We start from the raw sequence: 20,285 nt of genomic DNA, 5'->3' as shown, positions 1-20,285 counted from the left end.
TCTACAACAGATGAGTTGAGTAATGAACTTGACCTACAAATGAAAAACGCAGGTCACCGACTCGCTGCTTACTGCAGCCTCTCTAAAAGATAACCAGTGATGGGACATGCTGGCTCCAGGTTTGTTTTTTTTTGTTCGTATGGGACCATTCTGGAATACGGACCAATAAATGGACCGCAGTTACATTTTTTATCCAAAGCGCTTTACAATTTCCCTCCCACTCACCTATTCTCACACACAATAATGTTAATGTCGCCCCTCAGAGTGTTACATTTTTAATTTCAGAAACATTTTGTGCCTCTTGTAGCTACATTTAGTGTTTGTCTAAATCTAAACTTGAGTCAAACAGAAGTTTTTACTCTGAAGTTGAATTTTTCTCTCTGCTGCTACAAAACAAGACCCACCATGAGTCTCTGTGCCGTCCAAGACAGCGGCTGGTAATGAAGGTCACCTTTAAGGAGACTTTTAGCAGAGAATCTGAGAACAAGCAGCCGACCTGCTGAACGACCCGCTTTCATAACTGTGAGCAATCACAACTCACCTGCTTCAGTTAGAATAAGTCTTCGCTTTAGTCGAGTTTATGGTCTTCAACACATTTATTAGCAAACTGAAGACTCTGATAGGAACATGATGAACATTAAAATGACTTCCAACAGATAAGACATGCATAATTTGTCTTTAATTATAAAAAATATTAAAAATTCATCATTGTTGTATATCAATCTCGGCAGAAAATTGGCCAAAATTGGAATTGGCAGGTGAAGCTTTTTAAATATTGGTAATTAACAATCAGCCAGAAAACTGCAAGCGATAACGATATTACGTCTTAGTATGCATGTAGGATGAACATTGTTTTCAGCGATTGAAAAAGAATTAAAAGTCAACCTTCTGGTTTTGTCCTGCCACAAGTGAGTCAGTGGTTCACTGCAGTTGTTCAGTAAAACCAGAACCACCCACACTGCTACACAATGGACCGACTGACTTCGTCTTTGTCCTCTGAACAAGCAGCAGTTCTCGTTTCTAACACCGTGTTTTAACTCCATCCATCCAGCGTTTTCTCTCCTCCTAAAACCTGAATGACGGCAACAAAATGCCTCCCTAACAAGCAACAGAAAACCTCCTCCTCGTTCTCAGCCTGGACTCGGTTTGGCTTCATAAATTCACTTCAGGTGGTCATTCTCTGCATCTGGGCAGTAACTCAACTGTATTTGCTGAATAAAATCTGCTGTTATGAGAGTTTTACTCCCAGATTTGTTAAAGATTTATTTTTCTGCCAACATGTTTGTCTTCCAAAGGCACTTTAGCTTTATTTTTATCGAGGCCGATGGGAAACATGTGGTGAGGGGGACCTGCAGGGTCGGGCGAGGAACCTATTATAACTGCTTGCAGTTCTAGTTTTATTTGTGTTTTTTTTAGATTATTTATTTCCGTGTCTCGGTTCTGCAAGTCAAGGGACTTTGTTAGAAAGAAAATATTTTTTCAAGTTCAGAATATATTGATCAGTACTGAGCAGTTAGCAGAAAAATATTGAATATATAATTCAATAACACACTGCTGGATAAATTATTCATTATGCATTTCTGTGCTGCTGTTTTATGCTAATTTTCAACCGTTAAACTGATTCATCCTCGTAATGACCTGTAATTGACCCATGGTGGTTGTAGTTGTTGCTGTTTTTCAGTTTTGTATGATGCTTTTATGTGAACTATGTATTCAGCTGTTGGATGTTTTAAACTGTCTGCCCCTGTTTGCACAGCTGAACGCAACATTCCCAGTTTATTAAATATATTCTCACTCCTTTTTCATCTGAACTAATCTGATATTTATTATTGCAACGTGGAGTTTGTTTAGATTCTTTAAGAGCTGCTTTGCCTCAGAATAACTGTCACTTTAATCTACTAATCTATTAAGTATTGAAGACATCAGCTTTGTTCTAATGGGGTTATTGACACGACATTTACGCCGGATATTTGTAACAACCCCTTTCATCTATGCATAGAAAGATATTAAAATAATTTAATCAGTTAATTTACATTTAATACAGGAAAATGAGTGAGAGAAATCATATGAAAAAATGTCAAAAAGTTAAAGAATTAAAGAGAGATTGGCCTGGAGCGGTTCGGTTCCATAAGTATTTTTCTCCCGACTGTTTTCAGTTTTTTCAATTTGTAGAAGAAGAGAATTTGTTGCTCGTCGTGTCTATGGGGCTCAGCGCTGCCCTCTATCAGTGAGGCACGGTATGGCCAATGAGAAACACTAAATGTGTCACACACATTCATTAACATGTAGAAAATGTGTAATTAAACAAGTACATTGGCGATGTAAAGACAGACAGCAAAATGACATGCGCCAAATGCCTGCTTCATTCACTTGTGAGATGCAGCGCCCCCAGAGGTGAGGCGCAGCACTGCATTGCCTCGCCCCGATTTCCTTTCATGTATTTCAAAAGGCAATTTTGACTTTAAAAATCTTGAAATTATCAATAAGAAAAACAATGTACAGAAAAGTTAAGTGTTCAGACTGATGTTCTTTGTATTTTACTTCTCATAGCCTTAATTTATACTTATCAGAACTACAGCTGTCTGCCTGACATCACTGATATAGTACACAGTACAATAATGTACCACCACAGTTTGTTTGGGCTTATCTGAAATTATCAGTGAGGATAAATGAACGTTTATCTCTTTTTCTGTTCAATTTAAAAGTCATGTATCTACGAGCAGAAGGCGACAACCTGTAGTGGTGATGAAGAGTGTGATTTGGGTCAGAAAACCATATGTGGTTCTAATTTGGATACATATCCAATTATTTTCAAAACATCTGCAGCCTCATCTCGCATTTTAACCAGCTTTTATGACATTGTTGTGAGACGTGTCATAATAAAACCCAAACGCGGTAAATCCGGATGTAAAAAATGGCTGAACTTTCTAACTATGAAAAATCTGAACGCAGCACTGCAGAGTCCAACCACTCCTGGTTCTGACTAAACATCCAGACTTTGCTACAGAAGTTGAAGCCAAAACGACATTTTTATTAGTTCTACTTTCTTTAAATCAGCTTCCTTCCTCAACTCTCATTGATGAATAATATAGGAAAGTGTCTTGTTGGAACAAATACATTTTTATCAATATTAAGGAAATATTTACTTTAAACAAACTGCCATGTCTTGCTAAAGAGCTATTTGTTAGTTGGTTTTGTCATATTTTAAGTGTACTAAGACAAAAATACTTCTATTTTGTGTTTTTGCAGTGCAGTAGTTCCAGACTTTATTGTGAATCTCTTAATAACCTTCAGGGGATCTTCTCTAAGAATTAAAGTTTAATAGTTTTCTTTCACATAAATGACAGGTCTTTATCATTTCACACAATGAAAGTCACTGAGTCTGGTAAATTTCAGGAAAGTTTTTCCTTTTTTTTTTTTTTTTTTTCTTTTTTTTTTAAACTGGAGTCACACAAATCATCAAACATGATGATGAAACTGCCTCTCAAGCTGCCCCAGGAGAGGCAGACCAAGTGTTCCCTCTGCTGCAGATTAGCCCACATCAATGCTTCCCAGAGTTCAAATAGCAGACGCATCTTAACATCAAGTGTTCAGAGAAACCCTGTGAACCAACCATGCTGCAACACAAAGGAGAAACAAGTTACTGGGGCCAAAAAACACAGGGAAGTAACATTTAAGCTGGAGAAATTTGAGTTTGGGTTGGAGTATTTCATATTTTTGAGGGAAACTAAATTAAACAACTATGATGTTGGCCAAGAACTCTGACTTATTGATTTGATTTGATTGATTTTCATTGTCCTTTTTACCCAAAACGGATATAAATCCTAAGTTTCCGATTTCATGAAGCTAATGGAGAATTTTCACAATTAAAAAATTGGAGTGGTGAGAAAAATGTAGATGAATCGTAATTTATGTAATCTTAAGGTATTCAAAAAATATCCATCCATTATTTTTCACTTAATCCAGAGTCGGGTCGTGGGGTCAGCAGCCTAACTGACCCAGACGTCCTTGTCCCGGCCGGTTGGTCCGACTCCTCCAGGAGAATCCCAGGCCGTTCCCAGGCCAGCGTGTCCTGGGTCTTCCTCTGGGTCTCCTCCCAGTGGGACGGGCCTGGAAAACCAAACCAGGGAGCGTCCACTTTATCCCAATGTCCTCCTCCAACAACCTAAAGCTGTGGTGCCCGGGCCGCGGACCGGTACCGCGCAAGAAATAATTAAATATTTCCGTTTTATGCATTATTTGAGTCTGGAGAATCTTTTATTTTGAAAATCCTTTAACCAGATTCTGTCGGTTACAACATTGAGCCCACAAGTAGCAAAATGAGTAAGAAACAGATCAGATGTTTTTGGAAAGTTTCTTTGTGCCCAGAAAATACACAGTACCGCCCTAATTAAATGTTAAAAATAAGTCTGGACAATAGTCTTGGACTTCCTTGTTGAATAGAAACTAATTCATTTTCTTTGTGCTTACTTTCCTAGATAAGTCAGCCAAAGCAGTGCCCAGAAATGCTCTTCTTCCTCTGCAGAATGCTAGCTGGACATTTGAGGGCGCTGTGCTGGACCACCAGCGCTCTGGACGTGATGGACTTGCCTCTGCCTGGTACAAAACTCTGGATTTACTCTGGATTTACTCTAGTTACCTGTGACAGGATCCATGAATTATCACAGCTTTAAATGACTTGGATAAAAAGGAAACATGTTGGACTTGAGGTTAAATTTTTAATCAAAGTATCGGAGTTGCTGCAGGGATGAAATTAATATTGATGCTTATTTTTCGAATGTTTTTTTCTGCAAATTTATTATACAGTAGTACGTTGCTGAAGCTTAAAGAGAACATCCACCATCTGTAGGAAGTGTCAGGCCTTCGCTTTGGCAGAGTAATACCTCTATTTTCTCGTCTTTCCTGCTGCAGAAGCCGAATTTCTGTCTCAGATACACTCCCATCTCTGTGAAACAGCATGTCAGAAGAAACAGCACTATGGTGAGCCTGACCCGACACACACCCACACTGAGACCCTCTGTTTCTTTGTGTCATAACTTTAAAAGCTTGTCACCTCGTTTTTCCCACTGATTCACTGTGAGTTCTAACAAATCTGCAGAGGCCACAGAGGAAAGCCACCGCAGCCCCCACACTCACTCTCCACGCTCTCGCATTTCAGAAATAACACACAAGGCAGCGAGAATCTACCCAAATGGCAGCCTTCAATAATACTTAGTATAAAAATTACAGTCCCACTGGTAGAGGCTTTGTTCTGTTATCCCGACCTCATTTTCTATATTGGATATGTGGCTGTTCTTTTGATTCATGTGTGCCTTTGTGCTGTATCTCACAGAAAGCTGCTCAGAGGAGGCGGCACACACTGCAGTTAGAACACTAATAGACCTTGGGGTGAGTGACAGCCTCCCTCTCTCTCTTTGTGTGTGTGCGTGTGTAAATCTGTCAGCTGAGAATTACAGCTCCACTCAGCGCTGAGGCTTCAGGTGCAATTCAACCGTCCATTGGTTCAGACTGGGTCCATATATCGGTGATGAAATCCTTGAAATGCTTAAGTTTTGTTGTGTTGCCTTCAAGGTTTGGAGAAATGTAGGGAATCTAATTTTGTCACTTTCTTGTTGAGGTTCTGGGTTCCTATGGATTTTAAAAGCTTGAGGAAAGTACGTAACGGGATGAGTGACATGACACAAATATTACACATCAGAATCTTCTTTTCTCTTCACAATAAAATCATCACTCCTATTGAAAGACACAGCTACACCATGTTTATTTACATACTAAAGGTGACCCATTATGCTTCCTTGAACAGGTTAGAGCGAGTCTAAAGTTTATGCAAAATATGTTCATTACATTTTTTTTGCACAAAAATCATTTTTAGATAATGAGATTTCCTTCCAGAATGAGCTGTTGTAGGACCTCTTGTCACTTTAAATCCAAATAATCTGCTTCTGGCCACGCCCCCCCAACTCAACATTTACACTCGCACATGAAAATAGTTGCAAACAGATGCACAATTATACAACCGTACATCTTTGAAAAGCAAAAGTAGAGCCTCCTGTACAACCAACAAGAAGTGGCTTCTAGACGGTAAGTCAAAAACAAAACACTTGTCTTTTTAAGCGGCCATATACAGTACAAACAGCGGCAAAACCTGCTGACCAAATGTTCTGGAGCTTAGCTTGGGTTGCTTGTATTACAGACACCAAAAACATCAATTTATTGCCAAAAATCTGTTTTTTTTTAAGCAGTTGTGCTGCTTTTAGAAGCAGTGTGCAAAATGTGCAAAAAGTAAATTTTACATAACAGGAATATCTGTTAATTCACCACTTGGATACTCTGAGCTAAAATCCATTGATTAAATATGAACTGGCTCACCTTTAGTCATTAGTTTTGAATGTGATATTCCTCAGTAAACCTAAATACTGGTGATATTAGTGTCTAATTTTAAGAAGAAAATCAAAATTAGTGCTTTGCAAATTACTTAAATATAAAACATGAAGAGTGCGGGTCATGGTTTTTGTTTAAATTGTAAAATATCTGATAAAGCTCACTGTGTTCGGTCAGTTTGGTAACACTTCACTTGACGGGGTGTGCAAAAGACGCTGTCATAAACATGACAAAATACCTGTTATGAATGTTTACGACAGTAAATAATGACACTTTTAATGGAAACTTGCATTAAAACTTGTATTAAAAGTCCAATAAAATGATCAATATTGTCATAATTAAAAATGCTTACATGTTGTATTCACTCAGATTACCTTTAAATTGTGTTTGATTATCTAAAACATTTAAGTTTGGCTAAAACAGAAAGAAGTCTGTAATGCTTTTTTACATCAGTCTACATGGCAGTTTCAGTTTTTGGGATATAATTTAAAAATATCTTCTCTAAATAAAGACATCTGAGTCTGGCGCTGCAGCTCTGAAGGTGTTTATTTTGTTAAGAATCGCTGTTGATTTTACCGAGGGAAACGGTCTGCATACTTGACTGAGGTTAAACAAGTAAAGAGTTATTTTTAAGGTACTCCTGTGGTACATTTTTTCCTGTGGGTGGTGTTGATGTGAAAAACTCACACGCAGCGGAGCGAGGATTAAAATCAAACTTTGATCAGAACAGATAAACTCTTCATGTTTGTTGTGAGGGATTATCACTCTGCAGCTTTCAAAGGCAATAAAAGTTGTTTTCCATCCAGTCCAAGATGGAGGGTAGAGAATGTTTTTTTATTTATTTGTTTTTTCTTTAGCTGATGAGAATACGAGCATCTGGCGTCTCCATCTGCTGATATTTTGAAAACGGCTCCAAATGATGAGAAATCAGAGGGGCAGACTGGCTCATGTGCATCAGATTCAACACAAACCCTACATGAGGAAAACGCTAATTGGCTTTAGAAGAAAGTGTGGAGTTATAAATCTTTATTATTCTCTGAATCGGTGTCTCGACTGTAACTTCGGAAGCTCCTTCTTTAAAAATAGAGTGTTATTGACCCATATATCTGCAAAGATCCCTGGAGGCAATTATTCAGTTTATTATTGAGGTTATCAGTCACTCTTGTCTCGTCTCGTTGAAGAGCTGCGAGTCAAACCATAGAAGAAGAAACGCTTCTGGTGCTTAAAGAACAGAAAGGACAGCCTGACTTTTGTCTCTCTTCTTTGGCCTCATTATTTTAGAGTTTGCTCATTTATTGTTCTTGTGTTTTTATCCACCATCTCTCCTTCACTTTCTATGAAGATTAGGGCCATGCTAAGAAAATAAAAACAATTAGGAGAATGAAGTCATACATACCAGAAGTTGAAATAATATGAGAATAAAGTTGTAAATTACAGCTTCATTTTAGTTATATGAACTTATTCTGATATTATCTCACCTTTATTATCATAATGTAATAATTTTATTCTTGAAATGACTTTATTCTTGTAATATAAAGATGTTATTTTCAAAATGACTTTATTCTTGTAGTAGTATAACTTTATTCTCATTATTTAAATTTTCTTGTAATATTACTTTATTCTCATAATACAACTTTATTCTCATATTATTTACACTTTATTCTACTATTGTCTTTATTCTTGAAATATGACTTTATTCATTTTATACACTTTATTCTCATAATATTGAGTTTATTCTTGTAATAGTGTGTGCCTTGCTCTCTTCATTTCAATTTTATTGTCGTAATGCAACCATCTTATCTCTACCTTATTCTTGTAATACAATGACTTTGTCTTCAAAACATGACTTTATTATCATTATTTCAACTTTATTCTTTTAACACTATGACTTTATTCTTGTAATATTCCGATCATACCAAAAGAGTCATATTTTTTCTCATAGTGTTACGGCTTTCTTATGAACTTCTCAGATTGTTATTATAAATAAAATTACGAGAATAAAGTTATTCACATAATGTTTTTTTTGTTTTCCTTAGTACAGCCCTAACAGTTTTTCTTTACGTGTTTTGGGTAAAGATGGTATTTTAACCCTGTGCAGGACTAAAAGCAGAGGGATGAATCAGAGGCTGCAGCTGGAGGGTCCTCCAACGTTTTTATTTTTACCTTCATTGTCTTTTTTTTTTAATTCAGGTCCTTCTGCAGCTGCGTCAGTCCGGAGCCATCTTCCTCGGTGTTAGTCCTTTGTTCCAGTTGTCAGAGAACCGGGAGAAGCTGCAGCGCTTCATCTCTCAGTACCTCTACAATTAATGTTAAGTGTGCAGAATGACTCAAGGCCTCGTCTCCGCTTTGTTCTGCTGGAAAAAAATCTGACCTCATTCTGTGTAGTTGTCAGAAAAAACCTTTGTTCTGTTAACTAAAATAGTCCCTCTGAGTTAGAAGCAGCTGTCTTTGTTTTAATTGCATTTATAGTTTTACTTTTAAGCCATTTCCCAGCTGCAGGAGAGCATTACGAAGAACCTGTCATCAGCTGTTCCTTTACATGTAAAATGTTTTAAATAAAGACGTTCTTGGTTCATCTTAGATTCACGTCACGTTCAAGCAGCCTGAGCTCTTCGAGGGTGAATATCACATATTTCTCGACAAGTCTTTTTTTTTCTGAGGATCTCTTGCCCCTGAATGCAGATCATTCAGGCTGAGTCAGGCCTCTGGGGAGAATCTTTGACGCAGACCTCTGGACATCAAGACGGGAGAACAATCGATTCCTCGCTTTGATGGGAGTTTTTTCTGGCAGCCGTTAATGTTTGCTGTGTACAGCTGACTGTTTTTACAGTCCAGAGTGAGTGCAGCTGTGACGCCACACGTCTGAGTGACGGTGCGACTTTACCGCCACCCGGTGGCACTTCTGAGGAACTACAACCTGTCAAATTGAGCTTTAAATGTAGTAAATTTCTTCTTTGATGTTTAAACCTTTTTGCAGTTTTTACAAATTAACAAGAAGAGACTGGATTTATGTTTGACATTTGAAGTTAGTTCAGTTCAAAATATGTAGAATCTTTTAGATTTATTGGTGATATATTTTCAACATTTTGTTCTTTGACAGCTAGAAAATACGGTTTCAGATCCACTTTTAAAAAATTACATAAGCACCCCCACATTTAAATCAGGAAACAAAATATCTGCTGGCTAATCTGAAAATGCTATCTGAATAGAAAGTTCAGTGGAAGAAAAAAATTGTGGTAGAAAATGGTGCATAAATTTCAGACAGAACCAAAGCAAAATTAATTAAGAGTACAGAGAAAGTCTCCGTTTAATGACTACTGTACAGAAATTAAGTTGTTGAAGATTTTTGGCTGATATTTCTTTGCTGAAAATGCATTTCTGCCACAAACATTCACATTTATCTCTGCAGAACGGTCTCACCGTCACAATAGTGAGGTGAGGATAGTTGTAGGACTTATATCTAATATTTAATTGAATAGTTAAACTCAGAAATGTCCAAAAACAATTCCAGAAAACTTTAGATTAATCTCAAAATTACTGACTTCTGAAACTCAAATGTATAATTTTTTTGGTGGAAATGTACTATTCCTTTTTGTGTGTCTAGAAAGGCCCTAACAGGCTGCGGTAAAGCTGTGATTTATCAAATCACTCACAGAGTTAAGGAGCTTCAAAGGAAAAATGTAGAATATATTTTGGAGATGCCCTCAGATTTGTTTTATATCTGGTCAATTATCCATCTGGACTGAAAAAACAGAACAAATCTGAAATTACTTATACTACAGCCAACAAAAGTGCCATAAGAGAAAAAAAAATTGGTGAAAGGAGGAGCTACTTCCTCGAAATGGATGGACATAAAACACAAACTTTATGTAATGAAGAAAAATGTGAACAGTGCTGGAAAATTTTTTTAAACTTTTCTTAGTAATTCACCACATTACATAATTGTTGTATTATACACACTGTATATTTTTAATCTTTATAGATTTTCCTCTGTGTCCTCTGCTTGGTTTGCATTTATTGTTGTTTGAATAATGCAAATGTTCAATAGAAATAAAAGTCAAAATATTACAAATCAAACTGAAGAGCAGCTGAAAGTAATAAAACCCAATTATTAATGATTATATGACATAAAACCATCTGCAACGTTTCACTAGCTGTAAAAAAAAAAAAGAAACTGGGACATTGAGCAACAATTAAAACCATTCATTAATATTCTCTTAAGCAGTTTGATATTAATAATGTTTAATATTTTTGTTGCACAATTTTGACTAATCTTGCTTTCTTTGATATATATGTCTTAATGTTAGTTTAATTTTCCACCAAACAAAAAAAAAAAATCTAATTATTGTTATACAAAATGTCTTCAGTTAGATGTTTCTCTTCAAAAAATGTCGAACTACATTTATTGGAACCAGATAAACCCATTTATTGGTTCCCCTGCAGCTCTCTGTGGGTGGTAATAAAAAGTGCTTCTCTGCTTTGAACTGCAGGGAGATTAAACACAAAGTTCTTAATACCGGTTAGAAATTCTCCTTCAGGTAACATGAATATTTTTATTCCGTTATAGTTTCTTCCTTTTCATGAAATAGCACGCAAATCCTCTAAATTTTAAAATAAAAAATGAAGCGTTTATTATCCTGATTTTTGAATTTTTATTTATTTTTTTTCCCGGTGCGTTAAAGTTAGTCAGGAGGTTCACTGTTTGTGCTGTACATCATGAGTGGGCGGCTGCTGATGGACTCTACCAGCTGGTGAGTCAGTAGGTTGAGTCACTAATTACATTGTTTCATGTTGTAGTAAAAATACCACATTTCCCCTCTTTGTTACTATTAAACACTTACAACTAACATGATGTATTTTTGTTTCTATTTTACAGTTTCCTGCTGAGAAGTTTAAACCACCTGGTTGATGATGGAGCCGATCTGGTCAATCTGGCACTCCACTATATCGCCTCTCTGAAAGGAAACAATAAAACATTAGTTCAGTTTAAATTATTTCTTCTTTTTTCCTAAACAAGCATCACAACAACCAAAAGACAGCAGAGCCTTCATCTTGCTAAAATAAACAGTTTTAGAATCACTTTGCTGATTTTCCCACTTTATTGAGGGACAATAAAGATTATTTCTGTTATATTATTTTTTAGAAAAGTAAAGATGCTCTAGATCCACAACTTGTCATGTTACCACCACAAACCTGTTTTTATTGTGATTTTATTCAAAAGCCCATAAAAGTAGCACATAATACTAACATAGAAGAAATAATAGATTTTTATTTTTTTATCTATTTTAAAGTATGTGGGGTTTTTGCATGAAGCTCGTTTCACTTTGATACCCTTAAATAAAATCTAGTGCCACAAACTGCCTTGAGAAGTAACTTAGAGAAAGTGGATTTATTTTGCTAAATTAAATTTTTGAATCATTTTTAAACTTCAATTTGGGTCTCAACTCCTTCTAAAAAGAGCCAAAATGCTTTAAAAAAAAAAAAAAACCTGCTGTTTTTTTGACAATAAGTTGTTTTTTGGGCAGTTTCAAAAAACTCCTGATTAAGTCACAATCGACAGGCACAGTGCCATTAACAGTCAACCAAAGCTAAGCTCCAGCACGTTTGGTCAGCTGGTTTTACCGCTGTACGTGCTGTATAATGGCCACTGGAAAAGACAACTGTTTTATTGTTGACTTGCCATCCAGAAACCACTTGCTGCATTCTTGTTGGTTGCGCAGAAAGCTCCATTTGTGCTTTTCAAAGATGGACGGTTGTGTCACTGTGCATCTGTCTGCAGCCATTTGCACATGTAAGTGTAAACACTGAGCTGGGTGGTGTGGCCAGCAGCAACGTATTTGAATTCAAAATAACAGTCGGCAGAACAGAGCAGACTGAAACGTCTATCTGAGAATAATTTTGTTCAAAAAATATAATGAACATGTTTTGTATTTCCTATAGACCGATCCTAACTTGTCATCTATACAATTTTATCTTTTCATTTGAAAATGATTCACTACTTTCTGTTTCTTGGTCACATAAAATAACCACTTTTGTGGCTGTAACTTGACAAACTGGAAAAGTTCAGGACCGTCTGCTTTTACAAGGCGCTGTGCGTCACATGGAAGTACATCTATTTTAAGGAACACTCTCCTGTTACCATTATTACTTAATTAGCTTTTTGTCTGCCTAAACATTTGGTCAAGAATGGTCAAACCCCATGGGAATGGAGAAAGGAAAACCAGGAAAAGCACAAACCGCTCCAAGAGAAATTGAATCATGCTGCCGAGTGTAAGATCTGCTAATTAACAAAGCGGTACTGTGCCAGAATCTGATCCCCTTCTTTATTTTTTTGGCCCATTTATTAACAGGAATGAAGCTTGATACTTGCAGATAAACTAAGCTCTACACTAATTGTATGTCTCATGCAACGGCTGGCATGAGTCACTACGCTAAAATCCACTTTTCTGTGATTTAGGAACTCATTAAAAACATGTTTTGTTGTGAACAGTAGAGCTGAAGTGAAACAGCTTTCTATTTTTACACTGAGGTTGTGCAGAAAAGTTGCATTAAAAAAGCCTGACGTCAGCTGCACTTTGACATTTTCATAACTCGCCAGGATTTATTTATTTTTTTTGGGCCTTCCGGTAACAACTTTCCCTTAGACAACGGTTATAAAACAAGCCAAAGCATGATGAGTCCACCCCCATAATCACCAAGTGGGAAGATGTTCCTTTCACAAAGCTCTGCTTTTTTAGGCCTCCAAGCATACCTACATGCTATTTTTACTGTATTTTTCCATTTCAGCAGAACTTGTGACGCATTTTGTTATACAGCTGCATTCAATAAAGTTACTTTCATACACATAGTTCATATTTCCGTCTTCTTATTCGGTCTGGAAAATGTTAGGAATTTAGATATTTTCCATGTCTGGATAAAAATGAAGAGTGAAAACAAAACAACTCCAGTCCTCCTGGCCTGACCTCAGTGAAGTTCTGCAAATCAAACTGAATCCGTGTCAAATAGTTCTGCAGCAAACCTTGTTTTGCCGCCAACACTTTAATAAATCAATAAATGTTTCCAGAGGTCATCAAAGATCAACCAGCTGGTCCACATTTACAAAATCAAACAAATTTGGTGCCAATCAAATGCGCTACAAACATTTTGTCGGGAAAAAAAAATGCAATTAATTTCCACTTAATGTTGATCTTTGACTTCTGGAAGCTTTTTTTAAATCTAAAAAAATTATAGCTGTACAAAAGGCAGCACAGTAGATTGACACCATATTTTGTTTGATTTTGTAAATGTGAACTGGCTGGCTGACCTTTGATGACCTCTGGAAACATTCATTAATGTCTTTAAAATTATTGCGGCACAAAAGGAGAATTTTTGCTGCACAAACATTTGACGCAGTTTCACTTAATTTGCAACTTCACTCAGGTTGGGCGTTAACCTCCAGTGAGTTTCTACACCTGAATTAAACGAACGGCTCGTTAACAGAGTTGATCAGGTGTGTTGAAGGGAATTTCAGAAAATTAGACTAAATCTCCCATTGAGTCTCATTCACCAGATAATAAAAGTAAATATACCTTTAGTTAAACCCGTGTAACATTTCTGTTTCTTTATTGGTCTGATGTAACATTCTAATTTTAAATGTCTTTTTTTGTGAAGTAAAAACTAAAATAAAAGCTTTCAAAAGTCCATCTGTGAGAAGGTAATCTATGCAAATGTGTTTCAGTGATAAAGAAAATGTAGAATATATAAATGTATTGAAGTTGCGGGAGGAAAAGCTCCTACTGTTATTTGCGTCATGCATGAGTCACCTTAAGAAAGACGGGCGGGTTTCTGAAAACTCCCACACCGGGAGGAGTTCCCGTCAGGAACACGTCTCCTGGAGTTAACGTCACAAACCTGAAGGATACATTTAATTTTTATCAAAAGAGCCTTGAAACAGCATTAAAAAGATTAAGCTGTTGCAAAACAAACAGATAATAGTGATTTACTTTAAAATAACTAGTGCCAGTTGTATTTTTGAAAGGAGCCAGAAATGTGTTGCGAGTTGCCAGCAGGGCATTCATTGTCCCTCCAGCAAAAGAGGGAGCGGCTTTACCGTCCAAAAATGTAGAAATCAGATTAGCAACGCTCCCGTTGGTTGGCTGGTTTTGGGTGAAATGTTCCAGTCGATGTTGGATAATTCTCTGCTGAAGCGTTTGGTTTCAGTTCAGAGACATGAAGACAAAACTGTGTACTTTATTAGGGAATCAAAAACTGCAGATTGCATCTGTGACTTACTTTGAGACCCAAGCAATCAGGGCTGCGGGCTTAAAGATCATCTGGCTGGTGTTGCTGCTCTGCACGGTGTCCCCGTTAACCAGGCAGCGGATTCCCAAGTTATGAGGATCTGGAGGGGAAAAGGATGAACACAGGAAACATCCTAATTAAAACATTTGAAAAAGACACACATTCATAAGGGATGGGACTTTAACCTGGTCATTTTAATTAATTACAGAGATTTTAAAACGCTTAACGCAATGAAACACTTTTTGTTTTTCTTTTACAAACTGATTTAGTTGTTTTTTCATTTTGTTTGAGCTGGATTTTTGCAAAAACATGGAGAAATTATGCACATTATTCAATTTTTTTCCTCTATAATGACTGTTTTTTTGCCACCGATGCGCTACGCATTCAGGGAGCCATGCTTTCCTCTGATTTTAGCTTGTTAACTCAGTGATGCAGCAAACAGCCAAAATCACAGTTAATTGCATGATTCACCAGATTGCCTCCGTCCTCCTCCTCGTTCTCTTTCACCTTTCACAGCATCAATAGTCACTAGGGCGGGTCCAAGAGGGCAGAAGCTGTCAAACGTTTTCGACAGCAGCCACTGCTTCCCGTTGCGCTTAAGCTGCCAGTCGCGGGCGCTCACGTCATTCGCCACGGCGAACCCGGCCACATGGGAGAGAGCGTCTTCCTCCTGACAAACAGCAGCAGTGACGATGGTTTCACCAGAAATGCTTCACTAAGGTGTGTCAGCGGGGATGACAGGCTCACCTTGATGTGTTTTCCTCTTCGTCCAATCACAAAGGCCAACTCCACCTCCCAGTCCACCTCCTTCAGTTTCAGAAAAGACCAGGATGAAGTGTTAAAGGTGACCTATTCCTTGTACCGGTTAGGGTAGGTCTATTCAAAACATGTCCATACAGAGATAATGAGATTTTCTGGTCAGTTCTGCCTAATTTGAGCAGGTTTTTTTTTTCTTCTCTTTAAGTGTTCTTGTCACTTTAAATTTAAATAAAGTGCTGCTGGCTGCGCAGAAGTAGAGCCTCCAGTACCACCAACAAGAATATAGCAAGTGGTTTCTGGACGGCAAGTCAACATAAAGTGGTAAACCAGCTGGCCAAACAAGCTGGAGTTCAGTTTGGGTTGCTAGGTAACGGGCTGGGCCTCCCTTGGGTTGCTAGGTAACTGGGCAGTGCCTGCTGATTTGGGATAGAATGTTCTTAAGGTTTTTGAAACGGCTCATTTTCCAGACTTAAAAACAAACTTATTGCAAAAACCAGCTGGGCGTTTTGTTTTTTAAGCACTTTCACGGAGCCCCCTAGTGGATGTGGGGGAAAAATTACTTTGCGTTACCTTACAAAACTTTTGCGCTTCCTCTGAATAAGCAAACACACTCTGGTCTATTTTGCATACAGTCACAAACATCAGTATAAATTTTCAAATATAAACATTTAAGGAGCCTCAGTGTTTATATATTCTTAACTATCTGGTTCAAAAAAACAGATTGAAAATTGATTTATTCATGACCCAAATGGAAGCAAAAAAAATGGGAAAAGTCACACATCTGTTGTGGATTGAAGAAGCTCAGATAGAACTTCATTTTTAGAAATAGAAACAAAAAAAAAATCTCCTCACCCCTGAGAGTGATACTTTCTCTTCACTGGAAACATAATAAACTGGTGGAAGGTTGTCTCTAACTCTCTAGGAGAAATGAGTGGATAAAACTGTTCAGATAATATTTAATCCCCATCAACAGCATCAGACATCTGCAGAGAGATCTAACCGAATTTAAAGATGAAGCTGAGCCCACACCGCCTGCTCATCCTGCTGCTACCGACTCCAACAATACAGAAATACTTAATACAGCACAGCAGCTCTTACAGGCTGTAACATAAATTAATTACTTTCATTTCGTCCAGGTCAAACATTTTCAGTTGAAAATACTTTTGGATCACAAACATTTTAATTGTTTTGTTTTTTTTAGTAAAAATGCAGAAGTTTTATTGTGACATTTCAATTTCAAGGGCAATGAACTGAGCATGCAATATTTTAAATAATCAATCTGATTATTAGACTGATTTATGTTCAAAACGGACATGTAACCTAAGGATCTCGCACAGCTGCCTTATTATAGCCTATTTTATTCGCTAATATGTTTGCTGTATGAGGAATCGATCGACAAAGTGCTAGATGGAACAATGGGATAATGTATCAAAACTGGAAATATTCTGTTCTCTTATTGTCCTAGGAACCCTGTTGACTGTTCAACAAGGTTTCAACATTATGACTGCAGGTCATAATGTTGAAATGAGCAGCAGAATCATCATCAGCCACCAGCCCAAGCAGAGGGAGCCTGTTGATGTTTCAAAGGTACGTCAATCGGTCTCGGTCTTAACACAGTTAGTCTGGATCTATATATATATATATATATATATATATATATATTTGTAGCTTATAGAAATTCTACAATCAGTTAAAACGTATACTTGTTTTTGTACAAACTTAAAAATTATGACCCACAGTCTGGAAACTTAACTTGGCAAAGAACAAACCAGCTGCTCAAGCCAGTGAGTTCATCATGGTCAAAGGAAATTATAGTCTTCCACTTAAGAAATAAGTCTGGAGCTCCAACAGAGAGAAAAATGGTTCACCTTCTTGCTGTCCATTCACCAGTTTAAAAGACTGATCTCTGTTGCTGCTAAAAAAAAAAAAAGAAAAGAAAAGAAAACCTATGAGGAGAGTGGTGGCAACATCTTCAATCTGATCTTATCAAAGTCGTGAGAAGGGTTTTATGTTTTTCTTCCCAGACTTTATCTCTGCAACGAGGGGAAGGCCGTGATACCCTAACGTCTAAGATTCACACAGTGAACAATAAAACAAATGTTTCACCTCAGAGGCTGAAGTTTTACATTATTAGCAGAGTTTGTTGTCTGTGAACAGATTCATCAGGATGGAGAGAAACAAAGAAATCCTGCTGCCACTTTCATCTGTTCTTTTGAATAAAATCACTAAGCGGTAGAATTACATCCCTTATAAAGAGTTCTTATGTTCTGTACATTAATATAGAAATTAATGGCTTATAATACTACAATTACTACATTACTGCTTTAGCGACTGAAGCTTTCAGTGATCTGCACTTGTACCACAGTGCCACCTAGTGGTCATACATAACTAATAACCCAACATACTTTAATTTGTTCAGGTTGTTTGCCACAACTACAGAGCTGAATATTATGTAATCCCTTAACTTGATGATTATTTTATACTCTACAGTAATCAAGCTATGAATATAATTGGACCAGAGTGTCTAAATGTGGCCCTTCTATTAATTTATTGTGGCCCCTGACTGCAGTTCAGAAATGGTACCAATTAGATCATCCAGAAAATGCACTTTTTATAATTTTCTTAGGATGAGATTTTCTAATCTATATCTTAGATGTAAAATGCTAGGTACAATTCAAAGTGTTTTTTTATTAAAGTTAGGAAACTACACAACTCTACTTTTGTAAGCTGAACATCTGAGGCCCTTAATGGGACAGATAATATTAAATTATTTTCTTATTTGTTTCTTAACACATTGTATTTAACTTAAGTAATTAACAGTGAAATTATTTTTGTGCTTTGATTTTGGGTAAAAAACCCAAACATTTTGTTTAAAATCAACAATGTTTTTCAAACGGTCCCACGTCTGTTGGAGACGTTTCTGTTTTCTTACCTGGCTCTCTGGGGGCAGAATAATGTTGTCATAAGGACCCGTGATGGCACTGGGGAACTTGCTGAAGATGATGGGTTCTTCAGGGATCGGGGCATTCTGCTCCAGACAGTGGTCCCGGTAGTTCATGCCCACACACACCACTTTCTCTGGGGCCAGGATGGGGGATAGCAGCTGGATGTTTGCTCTTTCAACCACAAACTGGCCAGACGCCAGAGCTCTGAGGAGGAAGAGCACTTATTGGAGGATTTTCATAGTGATTATCTGTTGGGTTCATTCATAATGAGATGCTGACAAGAAGAAAAATTGAGATCAGAGAAGAAGAAAAATAGGAGAAGCATGAATAAATCCGGTTTGGGTACCTTTGTGCACACTCCAGCCCTTTGTCTCCCAGCTGCAGCAGCTCTCTCACAGTTGAAGGCATGGAGGAGTCAAACGCCTTCAGATCCACCACATTTAGCCCCTCGCCTTGCTCCACTCCAACCCTGACAACATCTCCGTCACCTCTGCAACGAAACTGCACCAAGCGCATCGCTGCGCCGCTCAAGCCACGCCTCTGTGTGTCTAAAGTTAGTTTCTGAGAGAGGAAACTCCTGAAGATGCAACAGGAGCGAAGGGGAATTCTCATCTATTTATTAAAAAGAGAAACACTTCATGTAACAAAGTGCTAACTAGTGTAATGGAAGATGTATAACAGCAATTGACTGTCTATTATGAACTTCTTTACTAATATAACACATTTTATTAAGGTTTTGATCTGCAAAATAGAATACTTTTATAATTTACTTCAATCTCTCTGGAAAGAAATGTGCTTTAGCAGAGTACTACTTTGTCCAATTATCATTATGGTTTAAAGCAGAAGATTTTTATCTTATGCTCCAAGCCCAGATTAAATCCAAGAGAATTTGAGGTAAAGCTTGAAAATTGAATTGTGTCCAATTTCAGAGCTTTATCTGTTGAGCCAAGAGAAAAGATGTCATTTGTTATGCATCCAAATTTGATAAAGACAAAAAAAATATTAGCAGCTGTATTTGCACCCAAGTCTGACGGTGCGAACACGAATGCACGCCACACTTTTCAGACTTATCAAACTTTACGGCAGGAGTCTCAAACTCCAGTCCTCACGGGCCGCTGTCCTGCAGTTTCTAGATGTGCCACAGGTACAAAACACTGGAATGAAATGGCTTAATTAACTCCTCTTTGTGTAGATAATCCTCCAGAGCCTCTCCAATGACCTCATTTTTCTATTTAGGTGTGGTGCAGCAGAGGCACATCTAAAAGTTGCAGGACAGCAATCAACAATCACATGCTAAAACAAGGGAGAACTTGGTAACCGCCGTGTAGACACGTTTACAAAGGATGCCAAAATAATATGAATTTTAACCACTTATCTGTCGCAGCATTTAAAATGTGAAAAAACTTCCTTAGATTTGATTAAATGAATCCTCAACACGATGCTTCACAGCTGCCTACCTGCAGATCGAAAGCTTCCTACAAATGCCTCCTCAAGAGCAATGTGCCATTGCAACAAAGCTACTGTTGCCAAACTGGTGATTGTGCCCTTTGCACTGTCTGCAGCCGAAATAAGTCACTCACCTCCACGGCTCTGCACAAGAAAACACTACAACTAGCTACGTCCGGTCAGCTTTTGTAGTCCAAAATGTCAGCTGACAGTCAAAAGTGATTTGTATGTTTCAATTCACATTTTATTGGCACTTCAACTATTTTAACGACTGCGTCTGATAAACCAGTCTGTGTTATTTAAAATATTAGTAATATTCTCTGTGCGTTTAGTCAAGAAATACTTGAAACTACATTACCCAGCAAGCCCTCAAACGGAAGTTTCCCGCCTCTAGCTAAATTATGGGCAAACTGATTTGAAAACACTTATTTTTACAGAAAAATATAGCACATATTACCTCTTTATATTCAGATC

General features: G+C 37.4%; 2 protein-coding genes across 10 annotated transcripts in view; one reads left to right on the top strand and one right to left on the bottom strand.

Annotated features, from left to right (window-relative positions):
• gpat2 (glycerol-3-phosphate acyltransferase 2, mitochondrial) overlaps nt 1-8,961 on the top strand; it is a 140,474-nt gene extending 131,513 nt beyond the window's left edge. For all 5 annotated transcript variants that reach the window (XM_044109061.1, XM_044109089.1, XM_044109079.1 and 2 more), the window contains 4 exons: nt 4,479-4,599; nt 4,912-4,980; nt 5,333-5,388; nt 8,572-8,961. In XM_044109061.1, coding sequence (XP_043964996.1) covers nt 4,479-4,599; nt 4,912-4,980; nt 5,333-5,388; nt 8,572-8,688 — 363 coding nt within the window. In that variant the 3' untranslated portion in view covers nt 8,689-8,961. The remainder of the gene's footprint in view (nt 1-4,478; nt 4,600-4,911; nt 4,981-5,332; nt 5,389-8,571) is intronic.
• Nucleotides 8,962-11,019: 2,058 nt separating this feature from the next.
• On the bottom strand, nt 11,020-20,040 carry fahd2a (fumarylacetoacetate hydrolase domain containing 2A). 5 transcript variants are annotated; one of them, XM_044109124.1, is made up of 8 exons: nt 19,946-20,040; nt 18,712-18,977; nt 18,353-18,569; nt 15,409-15,468; nt 15,133-15,331; nt 14,653-14,761; nt 14,184-14,271; nt 11,020-11,336 (listed from the first exon to the last, which is right to left on the bottom strand). In XM_044109124.1, exons 2-8 carry the CDS (start codon nt 18,975-18,977, stop codon nt 11,274-11,276), a joined length of 1,002 nt encoding a protein of 333 aa, XP_043965059.1. In that variant the 5' UTR covers nt 19,946-20,040; the 3' UTR covers nt 11,020-11,273. The 5 variants fall into 5 exon arrangements, with proteins under 5 accessions (XP_043965059.1, XP_043965066.1, XP_043965075.1 ...); XM_044109131.1 differs by having other exon boundaries at nt 15,169-15,331; nt 19,946-20,033; XM_044109140.1 differs by having other exon boundaries at nt 18,712-18,866; nt 19,823-19,951.
• Between the last annotated feature and the right edge of the window lie 245 nt (nt 20,041-20,285).

This window comes from Gambusia affinis, linkage group LG03 (assembly GCF_019740435.1).
Source record: "Gambusia affinis linkage group LG03, SWU_Gaff_1.0, whole genome shotgun sequence".
NCBI lineage: Eukaryota > Metazoa > Chordata > Actinopteri > Cyprinodontiformes > Poeciliidae > Gambusia > Gambusia affinis.
The sequence above is the reverse complement of the archived record's forward strand: the minus strand, read 5'-3'. Positions and strand labels throughout refer to the sequence as shown.

What these genes read in the sequence shown, in the direction of transcription:
- fahd2a (XM_044109124.1), bottom strand. Translation starts at nt 18,977, where the DNA reads ATGAGAATTCCCCTTCGCTCCTGTTGCATCTTCAGGAGTTTCCTCTCT. An exon ending in GGGCTGGAGTGTGCACAAAG is followed by an intron (nt 18,570 to 18,711) that starts GTACCCAAACCG and finishes CTTCCTCCTCAG; the next exon opens with AGCTCTGGCGTCTGGCCAGT. An exon ending in TTCTGCCCCCAGAGAGCCAG is followed by an intron (nt 15,469 to 18,352) that starts GTAAGAAAACAG and finishes CTGAAACTGAAG; the next exon opens with GAGGTGGACTGGGAGGTGGA.